The 21,237-nt window shown below is 40.7% G+C and overlaps 1 protein-coding gene and 1 pseudogene across 1 annotated transcript; one reads left to right on the top strand and one right to left on the bottom strand.

The window, feature by feature from the left end:
• Positions 1 to 18,512: 18,512 nt before the first annotated feature.
• LOC122018317 lies at positions 18,513 to 18,584 on the bottom strand (annotated as a pseudogene).
• A 1,092-nt stretch (positions 18,585 to 19,676) lies between these two features.
• On the top strand, positions 19,677 to 20,618 carry LOC122013982. The gene is made up of 2 exons (XM_042570184.1): positions 19,677 to 20,129; positions 20,547 to 20,618. Exons 1-2 carry the CDS (start codon positions 19,677 to 19,679, stop codon positions 20,616 to 20,618), a joined length of 525 nt encoding a protein of 174 aa, XP_042426118.1.
• Positions 20,619 to 21,237: the final 619 nt, after the last annotated feature.

Genomic DNA, 21,237 nt, shown 5'->3' with positions numbered 1-21,237 from the left:
AGAATTGGTATCTTTCTAGAAAGGGAATTTATTTTTAGAAAAATTAGTGGGAGTAAAGTCAATCTTGAAGAAATTCAAGATGCACAAACTAGCACTGGCACCTTGATAGAAACTGAATAGGACCCACAAGATGTTGTGGATCATGATGTTGTTACACCACAAGAAGTTGTGGAGCAATAACCTGTTCAAGTAGCAGAAGCTCTACGCCAATTTGATAGGACCCGTCGTTAACTTGAGATATATTCTTTTCTCTTGTCTGACAATGGTGATGTAGTGTTAGTTGGTCTCAACGAGCCTACATCTTATCAGGAAGCTATATAAGGGCCTAGATTATGAGAAATGGCTAGAGGACATGAGATCCGAAATGGAATCCATGTATACTAACCAAGTATGGACTTTGGTTGATCCACCTGAAGGGATCAAACCCATTGGGTGTAAGTGGGTTTTCAAAGTGAAAACTGATATGGATGGACATGTGCATACCTATAAAGGTAGATTGGCGGCTAAAGGATTCAAGCAGATTTATGATATAGACTATAATGAAACCTTTTCACCAGTTGTTATGCTAAAGTCCATTCGGATCATGCTTGCTATTACTGCTTACTATGATTATGAGGTAGATTGATGTCAAAACCACATTTCTTAATGGAAATCTACTCGAGAATGTCTACATGACACAACCTGAGGGTTTTGTAGATCCAAAGCATGCTGGAAAGGTTTGTAAGTTGCAAAGATCCATTTATAGATTAAAGAAAGCTTCTTGAAGTTGGAATATTCGATTTGATGATGTGATCAAAACATTTGGTTTCATCAAGAATGAAGATGAACCTTGTGTCTGCAAGAAGGTTAGCGGGAGCACAGTCATCTTTCTCATATTCTATGTAGATGACATACTTCTCATTGGAAATGATATCCCTACTCTTTAGTCAGTGAAGACTTGGTTTGGGAATTGTTTCTCAATGAAGGAATTAGGTGAAGCAGCCTACATTTTAGGCATCAAGATATATAGAGATAGATCTAAGTGATTGCTTGGTCTAAGTCAGAGTACATAAGGTGCTTAAATGTTTTTCCATGTAAATTCCAAGAAAGGATTCTTACCGATGTCACACGGTGCGAGTCTTTCGAAGACTCAATGCCCCTCTTCTAAGGAAGAAAGGGACCGCATGGATCAAATTCCTTATGCATCTACTATAGGGTCTATCAAGTACGCCATGCTTTGAACTCGCTTAGATGTATCGTATGTGTTAAGCATGATGAACTGATACTAGTTAGATCTAGTTGAAGGTCATTGGATAATAGTCAAGAATATTCTTAAGTACTTGAGAAGAACTCAAGATTATTTGTTGATCTTTGGAGGCGATAAAGAGCTTGCTGTAAAGGGTTACAGTGGTGCAAGCTTCCAAATTGATAAGGATGATTCTAGATCACAGTTAGGGTATGCATTTTACTTAAATGGTGGTCGTGGGTATTGGATACTACAACGATTCCATCTCATTTGAGGAATCATCGATATATGAGATGTGAGGATATGTAGAGAACCGAATAATGCTAAAATTATGGATTCTTTGACCAAGGCTTTGGCACCGAGGAAGCATGATAGTCACACTAGGTAAATAGATATTAGATATTTTAGTGATTGACACTAGTATAAACAAATGTACTTAATTGACCCACCATGAGAATATCTACGCATGATACAAATATAATGTGCGTTCATAATGATATAAATAAAGCAAATGAATGTGCGTTAAAATATGCATAAACGATCATAATATCTATGCACATCAGTATATATTAGAGAATATGTACTTAATTGACCCACCATGAGAATATTTCATGGATCATTATATGAGTGTCATAAACATTCTCATGTGACTATTGGTATGAATAGTCCTTAGACCTGAAGTCACTACGATTCCCTACATAAGGAGTTGTGTACTTTGGTATCATCAAACATCACCTATAACAGGATGGACTATAAAGTTTATCACTGGATATGCAATGAGCTATGCGGAGGGATGTGAGTGATGTAGATGAGATATATCCCTTCCATATGATAGAAGCAATATCTGTGGACCCCTTGATTAGTAGGACACAAGAATGCATAGTCATGCTCAAATGAGTCAATATGAGATATTGAGCTTATTTATTTTTAGTATGTCTACTTGGAGATCAAGAAACACAAAGATTGATAAGAGGATGACACAGTCTATGCCTCATTGATCAATGTAGATATCAAGGATAGAGGGACTGAGTCATACAAGATAATAGCCATGATGCATTGCTAGATGCCACTCATTATTTAAGTATCTAAAATGTTAATTTGGATACATTACCAATGTTACGAGAGCCTATTGGGTCACATATAAAGAACATGTTAGTTTGGAGATGGATATTTTAGTTTGACTAAAATACTGAGGATCTTAGGATTAATGGGTTAATCTAAAGTGTTGGTGTCATCTTTGTAATGATTGCCACTAGTGCTAGTGGGAGATTGTTAGTAATAGCCCTAAAAGCCAATTATGAGATGATTAGGCTTATTGGGTTATTGGGTTAGTGGTTAATCTAATATAATAGTCCAACCTATTAAGAGGAAAACAAAGAGAAGTTTAATCCGAATTAGACTCATTGAATTAGACTCTATTAGATCCAATTATTGGATTGAGTCTAATTTGAATTAGATTCATGGAGTCAATTTATATTGATGTCCATGGAGTCAATTTATATTGATGTCCATGGAGTCAATTTATATTGATGTCCATGGAGTCAATTGGGATTGATAAGGTTCAATGAGTTAGACTCCTTGTGTGAACTTGAATTCACCAAGGAAGAGGAAAGGTCAATTTTGACTTGACCAAAAGGGAGGAGGAAAGGTTAATTTTGACTTGAGCTAAAGACTCTTCATGAAAGATGACTAAGAGTCAATTCATGAAGAGATCAAGACGCAAAAGGGAGATCAAGAGCCAAATGGACTTTTGGTATTCCATGGGAGTATAAAAGGAGGAATTTTGGCCATTGATTGTAAGAAAGTTCATTTTTTGTCTTCTTCTCCTTCCTCTTCTTCTTCCTCTTAGTTGATCCTTCCTCATGGCCGAATCACCTTGTGTGGCTAGCACCACAAAGTTGCTTCTTCTCCAGATTGAGAGTTCATGAGATGAACAGAACATGTTCGTGTGGATACCATAGAGGCGCAACCACTTGATCGCGCTGAGATCTGCATCCAAAGAAAAGTTGCTGTCAGAATTACGATGGGCACACAACAAAGGTATAATCCTCTCATGTAAGACTTAGTATATGCTTTCCTTGCACATGGATCTTCTGAAGGAACTAGATGTTTTCCGCTGCACTTTCGTGTGTTTAGTGCCTTAGTTCCTTACACATTTTGTTCCAGCCGAGTGGGCACAACTGCATGGTTGTGAATGCTCCAGCTGTGTGGGCTGATGATTATTGCTTGTGAGTAACCTTGTGGTTGTATTCATGATTCATATTGTCAAAATTACAGGGGAGATGTTGTTCGTTTGCTCGGTAGGGACTTCTCTGGGGCGTGACTATTAAAGTAAATCACTAGAGGAGAGTGTCCATTGAGGACGAGTCCCATTTAGGGACTTTAGGCACAGGTCCACTTTGGGTCAATTTTGGAAACCTAGAGTGAGACTATGACTATATCATGATCTAAGAAAGATAGGATCTAATTAATAATACTTATATAAATTGTGTAAACTTTATTTTACAGGTTAGATATTTTTCTATTAGTATAACATATTTTTGTATGAGCAAAAACTAAGTTAAGCCTTAGATGAACAGTGTCTGAGGTGCCTGTTAGGGTCATGGATGAGCCCTAGAATGGTGCGGAGGCACCCTGGATCCAGCGGAGGTGCCCTCACGTGGAGGAAGTTTAAGGATAAACTTCTCTCGATGGGGAGGCACCCTGGAGAGAGATAGAGGTGCCTAAGAGTGCTTCGGAGGTGTCTCAGAGAGCATGGAAGGTGCCCTCAAATGAATAGAAGTTGAAGTTCTTGTTGTTTATCATGACTAAAGTTTATAGGATTAAACTTTACATTCGAGGTGCCTCCTATGAGCTTGGAGGCACCCTCAACATTCTTTAAAAGAGAAGTTCGAGCTGCACAAAGTAGCATCTCCTCTACGAGCTTCAAATGATTCCTATACTACTACGACTTCACTCTGTTGGTGCGCTACTACTCTGATACATCCAACTATTGCTGGCAGACCAACATTAACACACAAGCACGCTTAGATTCTATAGTGTTGGTAATAATTTACTATTATTGTAATCTTTTTATTACTCACAAAAAGGGAGTGTAGGTTATTAAACATCCCTCCCTACTATATTTTATATTCAATTCACTCTTCTGACAGTTTCAAAAGATATTTTTAGTGGATTACCTGTCGATACGATCCGAGAGATTGTGGTCTTAATAGGAGTTGTCAAAGGCTTTGAACTTGGTAACTCCTCGAGTTCTTATGTTTGTATTCTATTTTTGTTTTTAGTTTTCCGCTAGTACTCAATTTACAAAACCTCAAAAAAAAAGTTTTTAAAAGTCACATGATCCCCCCCCCCCTCTTTCACATGCACACCCATCCTATAATGATGAGTGATTGCTCAGATCGACGGTGGAATTGTGTGTGGTGAAGAACGTCGTAAGGATTATGGTTGGTGGTGGGAACCAAATAGAAAGGGAAATCACTCTCTTTCCTTGAGTGGAAGACTCTAGTGGTGATGAAGAGCTCTACTGGTAGATAATGCCTCAACTCCAAGCTCGCGATCCCCTTTCTCTCTGCCACTATTCCATTTGGGCACGCGATACCCTCATCAAAACATTGTTGCTTCCCTTTCAAACCCATCAGACTTAGATCTGAATGGATGGCTAGAATCATCCCAAATTTGGATCAGTGGTATCGATCAACCTAGATCTAGATCTATGGTCCTGATCTCTTCTCCTTTGTGTTGGATGGTTCAAATCTTGTTCAATGATGATGATCTCTCTAGATCTTGATGAATGGTCCAGATCACTCTAGATCAAACTTTCCCATTTAACCTTAGCCTTAAGCTAAGTTGGTTCAGTTTGACTCGAGCTTGTGGCTTACCTTATGCTCCTACAAAATCAAATTCACATGTTAGGTAAAATGCCACCAATATAAGAGAATTTTCATCAATATCTCCAAAAGAAATCCAACTCATAAAATACAATATAAATGCAATTTTAAACATACAAAAATGTTAAAAGATTAATATAAGGGCTAAGATCTCGTATCAAAATGTCAGTTACAATTTTCCCACACTTATTCTTGCACATCTAAGGCAAGAAAATCAAACCCAAAAGACAACTCATCTTCCAAACCATTTCTATTAATACCTTGAAGATAGTAAAAGGCAAACTTAGGACCATCAAAAGATCAAAAGATTCATGTATCTAATTTTTATATTAATTAATAAGCATGGTGATTTCAATCAACTCAAATAACTAAGAAAATTGCAACCTTACAAGGTAAATGTTTCTAATCTAGTTCTCACAATCATATCATAACTGAAGTGCGTAGATTACATACATATTTATGCATGCTTTGACGGACATTTACTTATTTTATTTGAGTATGTTCTATGTTATTACACTCCTTTTTATCATATTTTCACCGTAAATTACTCTCTATGTTTGAGATATATTCGTGCTTGTTTTTCTATTGATAGGATACATTTTTGAAACAAAAATGAAGTTAAGATGCACTTTGGAGTGATCCTAGAAGAAAAATAGAGCTCGACCACATGGTTTCACACGGTCGTGTCCCGAGTAAGCAGACCCCGGCCATGCCTCCTGGCATAGTCGTGTCCCCTTTCTAGAGCAAAATCAAGGGTAGACTTTATACTTTCATACGACCATGCCAATTTTCCATAATCGAACCAAGGTCAGGTCGTGCCAAATGCCACAACCGTGCCAGGTCTCCAAAGATGAAGCAATGCCACAAGGCATGACAGTGATATGGCTCGTGCCTAGGGTCATGCCCTGCTTTATAAAATGGGAGTTCTTCCCCTTTTCAAAATGAGGAAGGACTTTCCTTTGGGAGGGCCAATCTTGGTTGAGATCTACACGTTCTTCACACTCTGATTGATGATCTAAAGTCGTATTCACTCTCTCCATCTCTAGAAGCAAAGGATTGGATTCAAAGACCATTAACCACCTTGGCTAAGAGTTTCTTCCCCTTCTACTTCGATTGGATTTTTAAGCTTGTAATTTGTATATCTTTAGATTCATTTCCTCTTGTTATGGAGTAGATTTACTTGTACTAGGATTAAATGAGTAGTTGTGAAGTGTACTTGATGTTTACTCTTTGAATTTGTCAATTTCCTATCCATATGATATGTTTATACCTTATATCTATTTGATTGAATGTGTGTGTATTTGTGCTTAGATCTGATGTTTGATTGAATGATTGTATTGATATATTCGCCCCGTAAAGGGTATGCTCTAGATCATATGATCGGGGATCCCTAGTGACATGGGTATTCATTTGACTGGACATCTAGAGTATTTCCTTGAAAGAGAGGATAATTCTCTACAAGTAAACATTAAATTAGGCTTAATGGGCAATTTCTAATCCTATGTTAGTGAGTGTCTTGTATACCCTAGTGAATGTATGACCGGAGGGTCCTAGTGACAAGGGTATTCCTCCAACTAGACATTCTAGGTAACCACATCCACTTAGTAGCATTGGATACCAATCAAAATAGCACTCTGGCATGACCATCATGGGGGAAATATCGATACTGAGTTAGACTTCCTACATGCACATAGGATAGAGGATGAGATATGGGCAATTCTTAGTACATTAATTAGTGTCACAATAAAACTGAACTACTAGAATGTTCCCCATAGACTAAGTTTCCTCAACCAACTTTATTTTCTCTCATTGTCTCTCTTCTCCTACTTCTCTCTTTCTTTTAGTGCATAAATTCATAACTCTCGATCGTTTCTTGCGACTTCATAACAATTTTTTAGCATCGTTGCCGAGGATTGCGCATATAACATTCGTTAATGAACACTTGAGTTAGTCTATACATTATTTTCTTTTCCTTTTTGTAAATATTTCTACATTTTCTTTTTATATATATCATGAATTTTCTAATTTTAATTGCATTTTCTTTCGTACACTTTGATTTTGTATTTTTATTTGTGTTTTTAGTTTCAACATTTGCTTTGCGACATCTAAATTTCTACACTTTTAATTTTTGCATTTCAATTTGATTAAGTCTTGTTCTTGTATGCATATATCTAACTGATGTGCGCAAATATTAGGATCATTTATGCATGTTTTGTTGGGTTTTTCGGGCCGCGAAAACCGCTTTTCGCGTCGCGGAAACCCCAAATCACCCAAAGCCGTAGATCCGTGCAAGGAAAATTTCCGGAAAAACACGAGTACGAGTTTTAATACTTTGATCTACAGTAGATCTACAAGGAAAACATTTTACCTTCGATGCGTGCCCTCGCAAATCCCGCTCATCCAACGGTACGCCGGATCTCGAGAGTGTCAACGTAGACACTCCTCTAATGATATCCACACGAACAAGGAGTGTCTCTCACACTCAAAGGATGGAGAAGAGAGCCCCAAGTGTGCTAGCACTTTCTAGAGCTCTCGAATGGGATTGGAAAGAAAGAAAAGAAGAAGGTACAAAAGAAATCTTATACACTCACTAGTAGTATCCTTCCTTTGTGACCATCACTCTTCCTTTGCTCTTGGATTCACTCAACCACCTTCTCCTCACCATGGAAGTCACGGCAACAACATCAAGAAGGAGGAAGAAAACTAGGAAGAAGATGATACAATTACCACACATCAATACCCACTAAATGAAAAACAACCCATCCTTTAGTGTGGCCGGCCACACACATAACTCCCTCATTTAATGTGGCCGGCCACATTAAATGGAATGGGAAGTGTTGTAACCTCCATGAGGTGGCATGTGATGTGGCAAGGATGAGTCATCCTTATGATGTTGCAACACATCAAGTCAAACTTGATGTTTCAACTTCTACTTGGTCAAGTCAAACTTGACCAATTGTCTTCCTTGTTGAGTTAAATCCAACCTTTGATTCAAGTCAATTTCAATTTAATGAATCTCAATTCATTAATATAAATTGACTCAATGAATCAAATTTAAATTAGACTCATTCAACAATTGAATCTAATTGAGTCTAACTCAATAAGTCTAATTTGAATCCAATCTTTGGTGCATCATATGAACCTAATCCAATTGGTTCATCATATGAACCTAATCTCCATCCACTTGTTCTTTGTGTGTGACCCAATAGGTTTTTGTAACGTTGGCAATGTTTCTAAACTTCTTTAGAAACATAAGCAATGAGAGGCATCTAGCAATACATCATTGCTACCCAAGTTACAAGAAATGTCGAGATCCAACATCACCTTGTGACTACTAATTGTGACTCCTCACAATATATGACAAGTGTCCTTCTATCTTAGACATCTAGATTGATCAATGTGAGGCATAGACCGTGTCATCCTTTGACCAATCTAAATCTTGAACTCCAAGTAGACTCACTCAATCAAATGAGCTCAATATCTCATATTGACTCATTTGGGTATGGCCATACACTTCGTGGTCTTACTCTATCAAGAATATCGATGTCACTCCCGTCATATAGGAGGGATAGATCCCATCTACATCACTCACATCCCTCTGCATAATTCATTACATACCCAGTAATCGCCTTTATAGTCCACCCAGTTACGGGTGACGTTTGACGAAACAAAGTACATAACTCCTTATGTAGGGATCCATGGTGACTTCAGGTCCAAGGACTAATAGTCATACTAATAGCCACATGAGAAAGTATATGACACTCATATAACGATCCATGATACTTTCTCATGGCGGGTCATTCAGTATACATTCTCTAATGCATACTCATGTGTCAGCTTGATATCTCTATATCCATGACTTGTGAGATCAAGTCATCAAGCTGACCTACATGCTAGTCTTATTGTATTAACATTGTCCCTGAATGTTAATGCTCGACTAGGAATGAATTAGAGTAGTGTTCCCTATATCATCTCACTATCGATTCAACCAATCGATTGATATAGGTAAGAACCTTTTACTCAAGGACGTTACTATACTTATTTTATCTGGCACTAATACAAATAAGCATAATAACCAAAAACCAAATGCCTTAATATATATACAAGAATATGATATACATGAGTCCATTCAATCATCAAATGATTGGCTCTAGGGCTCTAACTAACAATCTCCCACTAGCACTAGTGCCAATCAGTATAGGCTCTAAGGCCTAATGACCTAGTGTGACCATCATGCTTCCTCTGTGCCAAAGCCTTGGTCAAGGGATCTGCGATGTTAGCCTCTGTAGGTACTCTGCAAATCTTCACATCTCCTCTATCGATAATCTCTCGAATGAGATGGAAGCGCCGTAGTATGTGCTTGGTCCGCTGGTGTGAGCGAGGTTCCTTCGCCTGTGCTATAGCTCCATTGTTGTCACAATAGAGCTCAACTGGGTCAGCGATGCTAGGAACCACCCCAAGTTCAGTGATGAACTTGCGGATCCAAACTGCCTCCTTTGCTGCCTCTGATGCAGCAATATACTCGGCCTCTGTTGTAGAATCAGCTACTGTGTCCTGCTTCGAACTCTTCCAGCTCACAGCACCACCATTTAAGCAAAACACAAACCCTGACTGCGATCGGTAATCATCCTGATCGGTCTGGAAGCTAGCATCACTGTAACCCTTTACAGTTATCTCATCATTGCCTCCATATATCAAGAAATATTCTTTAGTCCTTCGTAAGGACTTAAGAATATTTTTGACCGCTATCCAGTGACTTTCACCTGGATCTGACTGGTATCTGCTCGTCATGCTCAAAGCATACGAGACATCAGGTCGAGTACATAGCATGGCGTACATGATTGATCCTATGGCTGAGGCATAAGGGATCTGATCCATGCGGTCTCTCTCCTCTCTAGAAGAGGGACCTTGAGTCTTCGAAAGACTCACGCCATGTGACATCGGCAGAAATCCCTTCTTGGAGTTCTGCATGGCAAACCGAAGGAGTACCTTGTCAATGTATGTACTCTGACTTAGGCCAAGTAATTTCATAGATCTATCTCTTTAGATCTGAATCCCTAGAATGCGGGATGCCTCACCTAAGTCCTTCATTGAGAAACAACTCCCTAGCCAAGTCTTGACAGACTGAAGCATAGGGATGTCCTTCCCAATGAGTAATATGTCATCCACATACAATATGAGGAAGACAACTATATCTCCTACAACCTTCTTGTAGACACAAGGCTCATCTTCGTTCTTGATGAAACCAAACTGTTTGATTGCATCATCGAATCGAAGATTCCAGCTCCGAGAAGCTTGCTTTAGTCCATAAATGGACCTATGCAGCTTGCATACTCTGCTAGTATGCTGTGGATCTACAAAACCCTCAGGTTGTGTCATGTACACATCCTCGAGTAGGTTTCCATTCAGAAACGCGGTTTTGACATCCATCTGCCATATCTCATAGTCATGGTAGGCTGCAATAGCAAGCATGATCCGAATGGACTTAAACATCGCTACTGGAGAAAAGGTTTCATCATAGTCAATACCATGAATCTGCTTGAAACCTTTAGCTACCAAGCGACCCTTATAAATAAGTCCATCCATGTCAGTCTTTCTCTTAAAGACCCACTTACACCCTATGGGTTTTACCCCTTCAGGTGGATCAACCAAAGTCCATACTTGGTTGGTGTACATGGATTCCATCTCGGATCTCATGGCTTCTAGCCATTTCTCGAGATCTCATCACAGCTTCCTGATAAGTGGTAGGCTCATCCTCTATGAGCACAACGTCATCATGGTCAGACAAGAGAAATGAGTATCTCTCAGGCTGACGACGTACCCTATCAGACCTGCGAAGAGGTATGTCTACTTGAACTGGTTGTTGTTCCTCAACTCTTTGTGGAACATCATCCACAACACTTTGTGGTTCCAGTTCAACTTCCATCGAGGCATCAGTGCTATTGTTCGCATCTTGAACTTCTTCAAGATCGAACGCACTCCCACTAGTCTTTCTAGAAACAAAGTCTCTTTCTAGAAAGATCCCAGTCTTTGCCACAACTACTGGGAATGTAGAAATAATATCCCTTAGTTTCCTTGGGATATCCAATAAAGTAACACTTGTCGATTTGGGTCCTAATTTGTCGGAGACTTGACGTCTAACGTAAGCCTCACAACCCCAAATCCTCATGAAAGACACTGGACATCTCCCGGTCCATATCCTATATGGTGTCTTTATCACGGCCTTTGATGGAACTCGGTTGAGTATGAAAGCTGCCGTGTCTAGAGCATATCCCCATAGATATGTCGGAAGATCTGTGTGACTCATCATAGATCGTACCATATCTAATAGGGTACGATCCCTCCTTTCGGATACACCATTCCATTGTGGTGTTCCAGGAGGAGTGAGTTGGGATAGAATCCACACTCAGCTAGATAGTCACGGAACTCATGGCTAAGGTATTCTCCACCTCGATCGGATCGAAGTATCTTAATACTCTTGCCAAGCTGGTTCTGTACTTCATTCTTGAATTCTTTGAACTTTTCAAAGGATTCGGACTTATGTGTCATTAAGTACACATAACCGTATCTACTGAAGTCATCAGTAAATGTGATGAAGTACCTATAACCACCTCTAGCAGCGACATTGAAAGGGCCACATACATCACTATGTATGAGTCCTAACAAATCAGTAGCTCTCTCGCTATGCCCACTAAAGGGAGTCTTGGTCATCTTGCCTCGTAGGCATGACTCGCATACCTCATATGATTCAAAATCAAATGAGTCCAGCATAACATCCTTATGGAGCTGGGATAAGCGCTTGTCATTTATATGACCTAAGCGACAGTGCCAGAGGTAGGTTTGGTTCATGTCATTTGACTTGAACCTCTTGGTATTTATGTTATAGATAGGGCTCTCAAGGTCTAGAATATAGAGTCCGTTTATTAGAGGTGCACTACAATAGAACATATCATTTAAATAGACAGAACAACATTTGTTCTTTATTATAAACGAGAATTCTTTCTTGTCCAAACAAGAAACTGATATAATGTTCTTAGTCAATGCAGGCACATAACAACAATTATCTAATTCTAGTATAAGCCCAGAGGGCAGAGATAGATGATAAGTTCCTACAGCAATGGCAGCAACCCGTGCTCCATTGCCTACTCGTAGGTCTATCTCGCCCTTTGTCAATGCTCTGCTATTTCTCTGTGCTTGTACATTAGTACAAATGTGCGAAGCACATCCGGTATCTAATACCCACGACGAAGAAATAGAGAGGTTGACTTCTGTAACATTTATACCTGAAGTAGAAATCTTATTTCTCTTCTTGTTAAGATCTTCCAGGTATCCTGTGAAGTTCCTCTTCCAGTGCCTTGCTTGTCCTTGATATAGTTGACGAAGATGTTCAACCATATCGTAAGCGCTCATCAACTCATGTTGCTTCTGAAGCTCAGATTTCATGGTTGCGAGCATTAGACAGGACACATCTAATGCGTCATCTTGATGCTTCTTGTAAGCATCCCGGTCAGCTCGCGTGGCAGTGGCAGGAGGAGCCTCCGGAATGGGCTGCTCCAGAACGTACAGTTTATGTCACGACCCGACTCCTGGGTACCAGGCTGTGAGCCAGTTGAGCTTGTCCTTCTTAAGGACAGAACGCAGGGAGAAAGAGTTCGTATTCGACGTCATGGTTATCTACAACAGAAAATTTACAGAAATAAATATCATATTCTTTTAAAATCATTTAATTAGGCCTTTAATTAAATGATGCTCCCACTGAATTCTATAATTCTTGTGGGATAAGATCCACATCATACTAACCCTTGAGTTAGCTTTGGCTAATACGCCCAAGGCTTAGTATGATCGGTAGGTAACGATTACCAATTACATCTCTATGCAACTCTTGTTTATAGAATCAATATCCGTATTTATATTAAAACTCGAGTTAGCTTTGGCTAATACGCCCGAGAGTTAATATAGATGTGATTTTGACCTATCTTTTCCAACCGTTGGAATAATACCTATAGTTGACTCGATCTAACCGAGTAACTAGGAATACTCAATCTAATTGAGTTTGTATTCACCCATGCGTTGATAGGCGGGACCAAGATTGTCCCTCCGTACCCTACCAAGATAATATGTATTGCTCTGCTTTGGCAGATTCAACAATACATGTGATCGAGGTAGTGATAGGTATCACGGCACGGTTAGGCATTTAGGGTTGGTTCGATCGAGATCTAATCTAATCGAAAAGGATGCATCTTGTGCACGACTTAGATCTAATCTAATCGCAAGGGTGCATCATGTGCACGACTTAGATCTAATCTAATCGTATGGCACTAATTAATTAATTACTTATTAAACATGCATCATATACATAAGCAATTAACTAATTAATATATATTTGTGATTTAGTCATGGCCCTACTACGATCTTCTCAAGCCAATGAGAAGATCGAATGGTCAACCTAGGGTCAACAGCTTCTCCAAGCTCCTCCCTTTGACCACCTTGTGTTGCTCCTGCACGCCTCGGAACTCCGTCTCGTGTGGACCCTCCACCGCTCCAATTTGTACATTACAATTTGAAACTCGAGTTACATTCGAGTTTAAATCTAATTTACAACAAGAATATAAGAGAAAGGCACGATACAACACGCGCAAACACATAACGGCACGCAGGCCGTATTATGAATTACAACACAATCCAATCATATTGGGTTTTGGGCCATGACTATCACAAAATTAATATATAATTCAAAATAATATATTTTCATAATTTTCTATAATTTTTAAATTAATTTTTACAATTTTACGAGTAAAATTTCCCGGCGGTCCCGTTTAGCGGTTTCGGGCGCAATCGCGGAACGGATCCCCTTGCGGGGCCAGGGGCAGCGCCCCTACCCGCGATCTAACCATAGGGAGGGTTCGTTTGCGATCCAACAGCGCCTAAACCCACTGTCCCAAAACAATTTGGGCCGAGACATTGCCGTTTCGGAAAAATCTTCCTGGCGGGTTCGTTTTTAGCGATTTTGGGTGCAATCGCGGAGCAAATCCCCTTGTGGGGTTAGGGGCAGTACCCCTACCCACGATCTAACCATCGTGAGTTGCTCCTTTACGATCTAATGGCACCCAAGCCCGCTGTCCCAAATGGATTTGGGGCAAAACGAAGCCTACAAGTGCCGAGACACTTGTGCTTCGCTTCTACGGAAAAATTACACATAAAAACTATAAAATCATAATTTTACAGAAAATTACAGAAACTTTAGTTTTTCATAAAACCAAAAATCAAACTCGTACAAGCCTTGCACGTGGCTCTGATACCACTGTTGGGTTTTTCGGGCCGCGAAAATCGCTTTTCGCATAGCGGAAACCCCGAATCACCCAAAGCCGTAGATCCGTGGAAGGAAAATTTCCGGAAAAACACGAGTACGAGTTTTAATACTTTGATCTACAGTAGATCTACAAGGAAAATATTTTACATTCAATGCGTGCCCTCGCAAATCCCGCTCGTCCATCGGTACGCCGGATCTCGAGAGTGTCAACGTAGACACTCCTCTAATGATATCCACACAAACAAGGAGTGTCTCTCACACTCAAAGGATGGAGAAGAGAGCCCCAAGTGTTCTAGCACTTTCTAGAGCTCTCGAATGGGATTGGAAAGAAAGAAAAGAAGAAGGTACAAAAGAAATCTTATACACTCACTAGTAGTATCCTTCCTTTGTGACCTTTACTCTTCCTTTGCTCTTGGATTCACTCAACCACCTTCTCCTCACCATGGAAGTCACGGCAACAACATCAAGAAGGAGGAAGAAAACTAGGAAGAAGATTATACAATTACCACACATCAATACCCACTAAATGAAAAACAACCCATCCTTTAGTGTGGCCGGCCACACACATAACTCCCTCATTTAATGTGGCCGGCCACATTAAATGGAATGGGAAGTGTTGTAACCTCCATGAGGTGGCATGTGATGTGGCAAGGATGAGTCATCCTTATGATGTGGCAACACATCAAGTCAAACTTGATGTTTCAACTTCTACTTGGTCAAGTCAAACTTGACCAATTGTCTTCCTTGTTGAGTTAAATCCAACCTTTTATTCAAGTCAATTTCAATTTAATGAATCTCAATTCATTAATATAAATTGACTCAATGAATCAAATTTAAATTAGATTCATTCAACAATTGAATCTAATTGAGTCTAACTCAATAAGTCTAATTTGAATCCAATCTTTGGTGCATCATATGAACCTAATCCAATTGGTTCATCATATGAACCTAATCTCCATCCACTTGTTCTTTGTGTGTGACCCAATAGGTTCTTGTAACGTTGGCAATGTTTCTAAACTCCTTTAGAAACATAAGCAATGAGCGGCATCTAGCAATACATCATTGCTAACCAAGTTACAAGAAATGTCGAGATCCAACATCTCCTTGTGACTACTAATTGTGACTCCTCACAATATATGACAAGTGTCCTTCTATCTTAGACATCTAGATTGATCAATGTGAGGCATAGACCGTGTCATCCTCTGACCAATCTAAATCTTGAACTCCAAGTAGACTCACTAAATCAAATGAGCTCAATATCTTATATTGACTCATTTGGGGATGGTCATGCACTTCGTGGTCTCACTCTATCAAGAATATCGATGTCGCTCCCGTCATATAGGAGGGATAGATCCCATCTACATCACTCACATCCCTCTGCATAATTCGTTACATACCCAGTAATCGCCTTTATAGTCCACCCAGTTACGGGTGACGTTTGACGAAACCAAAGTACATAACTCCTTATGTAGGGATCCATGGTGACTTCAAGTCTAAGGACTAATAGTCATACTAATAGCCACATGAGAAAGTATATGACACTCATATAACGATCCATGATACTTTCTCATGGCGGGTCATTCAGTATACATTCTCTAATGCATACCCATGTGTCAGCTTGATATCTCTATATCCATGACTTGTGAGATCAAGTCATCGAGCTGACCTACATGCTAGTCTTATTGTATTAACATTGTCCCTGAATGTTAATACTCGACTAGGAATGAATTAGAGTAGTGTTCCCTATATCATCTCACTATCAATTCAACCAATCGATCGATATAGGTAAGAACCTTCTACTCAAGGACGTTACTATACTTATTTTATCTGGCACTAATACAAATAAGCATAATAACCAAAAACCAAATGCCTTAATATATATACAAGAATATGATATACATGAGTCCATACAATCATCAAATGATTGGCTCTAGGGCTCTAACTAACATGTTTTAGCTCACATTCACGTACTTTATGCATATATATTCGTTGAATGATTACCTCTTTCATCTTGTATTCATTATATATATTCTTTTGTTCGGATATCTGCTCTTTGTGTGATTTTGTATTGACAGGGACAACTTTCAGAGAAAAAATGACGATTATCAATGCACCAGAACAAGCCGAAGAACACGACCGTGCACCCTTGCATGACCGTGTGACCAGCAGAAGGGGAGCAGTGCATGACCATGCAATCCTTGCACGGTCATGCGGCCAAGACAGAGGCGGATTAGCACACGGTTGTGTATTCTTGCACGACCGTGCCACCCTATGCCGAGACCAAGAAGTACGTGACCGTGCATCCTTGCACGACCGTGCCCCAGGGACCGAGGCCAGACACCACACCGCCGTGCCAATTGGCACGCCCGTGCAGTGCCACTAGAGAAGAGAATGAACACGGTCGTGCTATCTTGGCACGACCGTGTCACCGCAGCCGAACCCTAGTCTATATAAGGGTTTTAACCCTTTTTCTCGAGGGGGGGGCGAGGGGGAAGTGAGCCGTCAATTGGAGAAACATCTTGAAGTCATCCCACGCCATCTTGGACCTCCGTCCAGCGATCTTCCACCACCACATCGACTTCAGAAGCAGAGAATTGGATCCAAAGGCCACTCGTCGTCATTTGGATAAGCATATTCTTTCTTTCTTTCTTTCTCCGTGTTTGAAGATTGTATGTTTATCTGCATTATGTCTTTGGGTATTTCTCCAATATTCATGGAGTAGATCCCTTGTTCTAGGATTAGGGAGTAGTTATGGTTCGATTTGATGTAAAACTCGTATTATGCTTATACTCGTTGGATGATCTTTTATGCTTTGTCTCAATTGCATGTTGCTTGATTGTGTAGAACTTGTTAACCTCGTAGAGGGATTGTCCCTAGATCGTACACCCGAGGGGCCCTAGAGGCAGGGGTAACCCATTCACGGACATCTAGGATACTTCCTTGAAATGAGAGGAAAATTCTCCTTAAGGAAGCGAGATACCAAACTTAGCTCTTAACCACTATTCTTAACTTACCAATTAGAGTTGTGTCCTCAAGATTTGCCGAGGTGCCCTAGTGACAGGGTTAAACTGTAACAGGACTTCTTAGGGCCCTTCTTTATTCTGGTACTTAAGAATAGCCACTTTAGCTTTCGACAATTACAAGTTAAAGGACAACGAGTGTAGGATAAAACGTGACACATCAACACCACCACAACGAAACCAACCTCTTAGAATCCCTCATAACCAAGTGAACACTTCGACTCACCAGCTCTCGATTCCTCTTCCAGACCTTTCTTCCTTAGATTATTCACAGCCATTGGTAGTCTAGCTAACCCTTAGTGAGCAATTGCTAGTGCTTATAACCAGACCCTATGGGATCGATATTTTTATTACTGACGACAAATCCGTGCGCTTGCGGTTTGTAACAAGTTTTTGGCGCCATTGCCGAGAACTGCGTCTATAACGTTAGCAAAATCATATCGGATTAGACTAGGCTTTCTTTTATTTTCTTAATTTTTCGCATCCATTTTTTTTATTATTATTATTTTCTATTCCGCTATCATATTTCATATCTTATTATTGCATGCGTAGAGCTAACCTTTCAAGACAGCTACTACCCTTTGATTCAGAGATTGACAGGACCTTTCTGAGGAGAAGAAATCTACAGAAGGCATTCCAAGCAGCACAAGAATCCTCAGAAATGGCCGACAAACTGCTAAATGATTATGCGACACCATATGCACGACGGGTTCGATCCAGCATCACCTGACCGCCCATTGAAGCCAACAACTTTGAAATCAAGCCCGCAGTAATCCACATGGTCCAGCAAAATCAATCGGAGGAGGACCACATGAGGACCCAAACCACCACCTAGAGCTATTCTACGAGATCTGTGGCACTAGGAAGGTGAACGGGGTCCCTCCAGAATCAGTCAGACTACTTCTCTTCGGGTTTTCCCTGAAAGATAGAGCCAAGCATTGGCTGAACTCCCTTCCAGTGAACAGCATATCATCCTGGGAGCAGTGTGAGCAGAAGTTCCTGGATAAGTTCTTCCCACCCAGCAAAACTGCTGACATGAGGAACCTGATTGCCAGCTTCAAATAGATAGACTCAGAATCATTATTTGAAGCTTGGGATAGATTCAAGAGTATGCTAAGACAGTGCCCCTATCACGGCCTTGAAAAATGGTTGCTTCTTCACACCTTCTACAATGGAAAAAATTATCACACGAAGGTATCTCTTGATTCTGCAGCAGGAGGAGCACTGATGAACAAATGCCTCGATGAAGCTGAAGAGATTATAGAGAATGTGGCACAAAACCACCATCAATGGGCATCTGAAAGATCCAGTGGCTCTTTTACGTGGAATCAAATTAAAGCGTCAGGGAAATTCGACGTAGATGCAATTACACTCATTTCTGTAAAGCTAGACGCTCTAACCAAGAAGTTTGAAGTCATGGAGAACAACACAGCTAATGCAATAGCATGTGTTTACGACACTTGTGGAGGTATGGATCACGCTCAAGACACCTGCCCCTTCAGGTCGATTCAAGCACAGATGAAATAACTTGAGTAGTGTGATGCAATAACAAGCTACAATCAGAGGCAAAATAATCCGTACTCCAATACGTGCAACACTGGATGGAGGAATCAACCCAATTTCTCATACCGGAATAATCAAGATCAAGGACCAACACATTAGAATTATTAGCCTGGGCAACGGAGCCACCAATCTGGACAACAGACCTATCAACAACAACAACCTTCACAACTGTCCAGGATTGAAAAGATGCTTGAGGAAGCTCTCTCGGAGCAAAAGGAGATGAGGAACGAGATCAAACAACTGACTCAGAGGCTGGAAAACTCTGAAAAACACCATAAGATGCAAGACAGCCAAATAGCTCAGATAGCCCAGTCCATCTCAAGAGCACAGGGTACATTCCCAGGGAAGCAAGATTTAGATCCAGTGGAACATTGCAACCGCATTGAGCTGAAGAGCAGACGTATAGTGGGAGATCCTCAAATCATTACTCAGAAGGAGCTTGACTCAAAGAAGGAGCCCTCTCTCCTAATGCCCAATCAGACTCAAAATTGGGATGGAGAAGAGGTTACTAAAAAGGTTGAAGAAACTCTTCAAGCTACCCCACAAAATCAGGCGATCCCTTTTCCTCAGAAGCTTATAGCATCCCAGAAAGATGAAGATTTCAATCGATTCCTAAAGAAGATCAAAGAAATCTGCATAGAATACCACTAATAGATGCGCTGCACCAAATGCCGAAGTTTGCAAAATTTTTAAAGGGAATTTTATCTAACAGAAGGCAGAAGGACGACTTCGAGACTGTAGCATTAATAGAGAATTACAGCGCTCTCCTTATGGTAAATTCTCCACCAAAGCTTCAGGACCCAGGAAGCTTCTACATATCATGTAAAATTTGTTCTGAACTCATACCGAGAGCTTTCTGTGACTTGGGGGCTAGCGTTAGCCTACTTCCATACTCTTTATACAAGAAGTTGTGCCTCCAGAACATTAAAGTGACCACTATGATATTGCAATTAGCTGACCATTCATGCAGATACCCAATGGGAATAGTGGAAGATGTGCCAGTTGAAGTGGGTGGATGTATAGTTCCCACAGATTTCATTATCTTAGATATGGAGGAAGACCCTAAGATACTGATTATCCTTGGAAGACCATTCCTTTCCACAGCTGGAGCCATCATCGATGTAAAAATTCACAGGTTATCCTTGGAGATCGGCAAAGAAAAGATCGAGTTTGATTTATCTAATTCCTCCATCTGCAACCCCTCTTCTCAGGGAAATTCTCACAAGATCAACATACACAAAGTCGAGGAGTGCGGTTTCCATGAGAGTTCCCCTCAAGCAAGCAACAAGAAATATATTTGTCCTGCACGAGCGAAACTGAAGGCACAAGCTGGTGCATTAACCCTAGGAGGAGAGTCGTCCTTCCACGGGTTTAGTCCGCATTAACTGAAACGGGGTCGAGCTAAAGATCTAAAACAAGCACTTCTTGGGAGGCAACCCAAGGGTTTTTCTTTCATTTTAGTTCATCATTCCTTTTTGTCGTTCTATTTCCCTAGTGAGTTTTAGTCTAGAATTTTATTTTGGGTATTTCATTTTCAGGATGTGCATAGCCTCCACGAGCTGGCCATGAGCGTTTTCATGGGCGTGGCGGCGATGGAGGAGCCGAAATGATAAAGAGTGAATCGCTTTAAGCCTAAAGGAGCTGGTCGTGTGACCTTATACGGTCGTGTGAAGCCAACATGGAGACTAAAGCCACGGGCCGTGTGGCTTGTGCAGATAAGAAAGAGGCACGGGCCATGCCAATTGGCACGGTCGTGCAACCCTGCCAAAGAGGAAGAAGATCCAGGTTGTGCCAACTGGCACAGTCGTGCGACTCATACAGAGGAGAAAAAGACAGGGGCCGTGCCAACTGGCACGGCTATGCCACTTTGGATGAGGGGAGAAAGAAGGAGGCCGTGCCAATCAGCACGACCATGCAGCATCCCATTTGACCCAGCCGTGTCTATAAGACATGGTCGTGCCCCTGCCCGTGTGCGCCGCCATCCCCTCCTAAAAAAACCCTATTTCCATCTCCCTCTCTCCCAAAAGCCTTCTCCTCTCTACTACACTTCGTCAAACCCTGATTTCCCACCTCTCGAGCTCACTTTTGCTTAGATCTACATCTAGATCTAAAACTTCCTCAAGCCACAAATCCCAAAAAGAGAGAAGAAACTCCCCTATTTTGCACACCCTTCTCCTCTCCCATCCTCAAGACCCATCTCCACAAGAAATTCCTCAAACCTTTTCACAT

This window comes from Zingiber officinale, chromosome 8B (assembly GCF_018446385.1).
Source record: "Zingiber officinale cultivar Zhangliang chromosome 8B, Zo_v1.1, whole genome shotgun sequence".
Taxonomy (NCBI): Eukaryota; Viridiplantae; Streptophyta; class Magnoliopsida; order Zingiberales; family Zingiberaceae; genus Zingiber; species Zingiber officinale.
The sequence above is the reverse complement of the archived record's forward strand: the minus strand, read 5'-3'. Positions and strand labels throughout refer to the sequence as shown.

Excerpts from the sequence above, each read along its gene's own strand:
- LOC122013982 (XM_042570184.1), top strand. The coding sequence starts at position 19,677 with ATGCCGAAGTTTGCAAAATTTTTAAAGGGAATTTTATCTAACAGAAGG. Across the intron at positions 20,130-20,546 it reads CAGCTGGAGCCATCATCGAT|GATGTGCATAGCCTCCACGA; the intron begins GTAAAAATTCAC and ends TTTCATTTTCAG.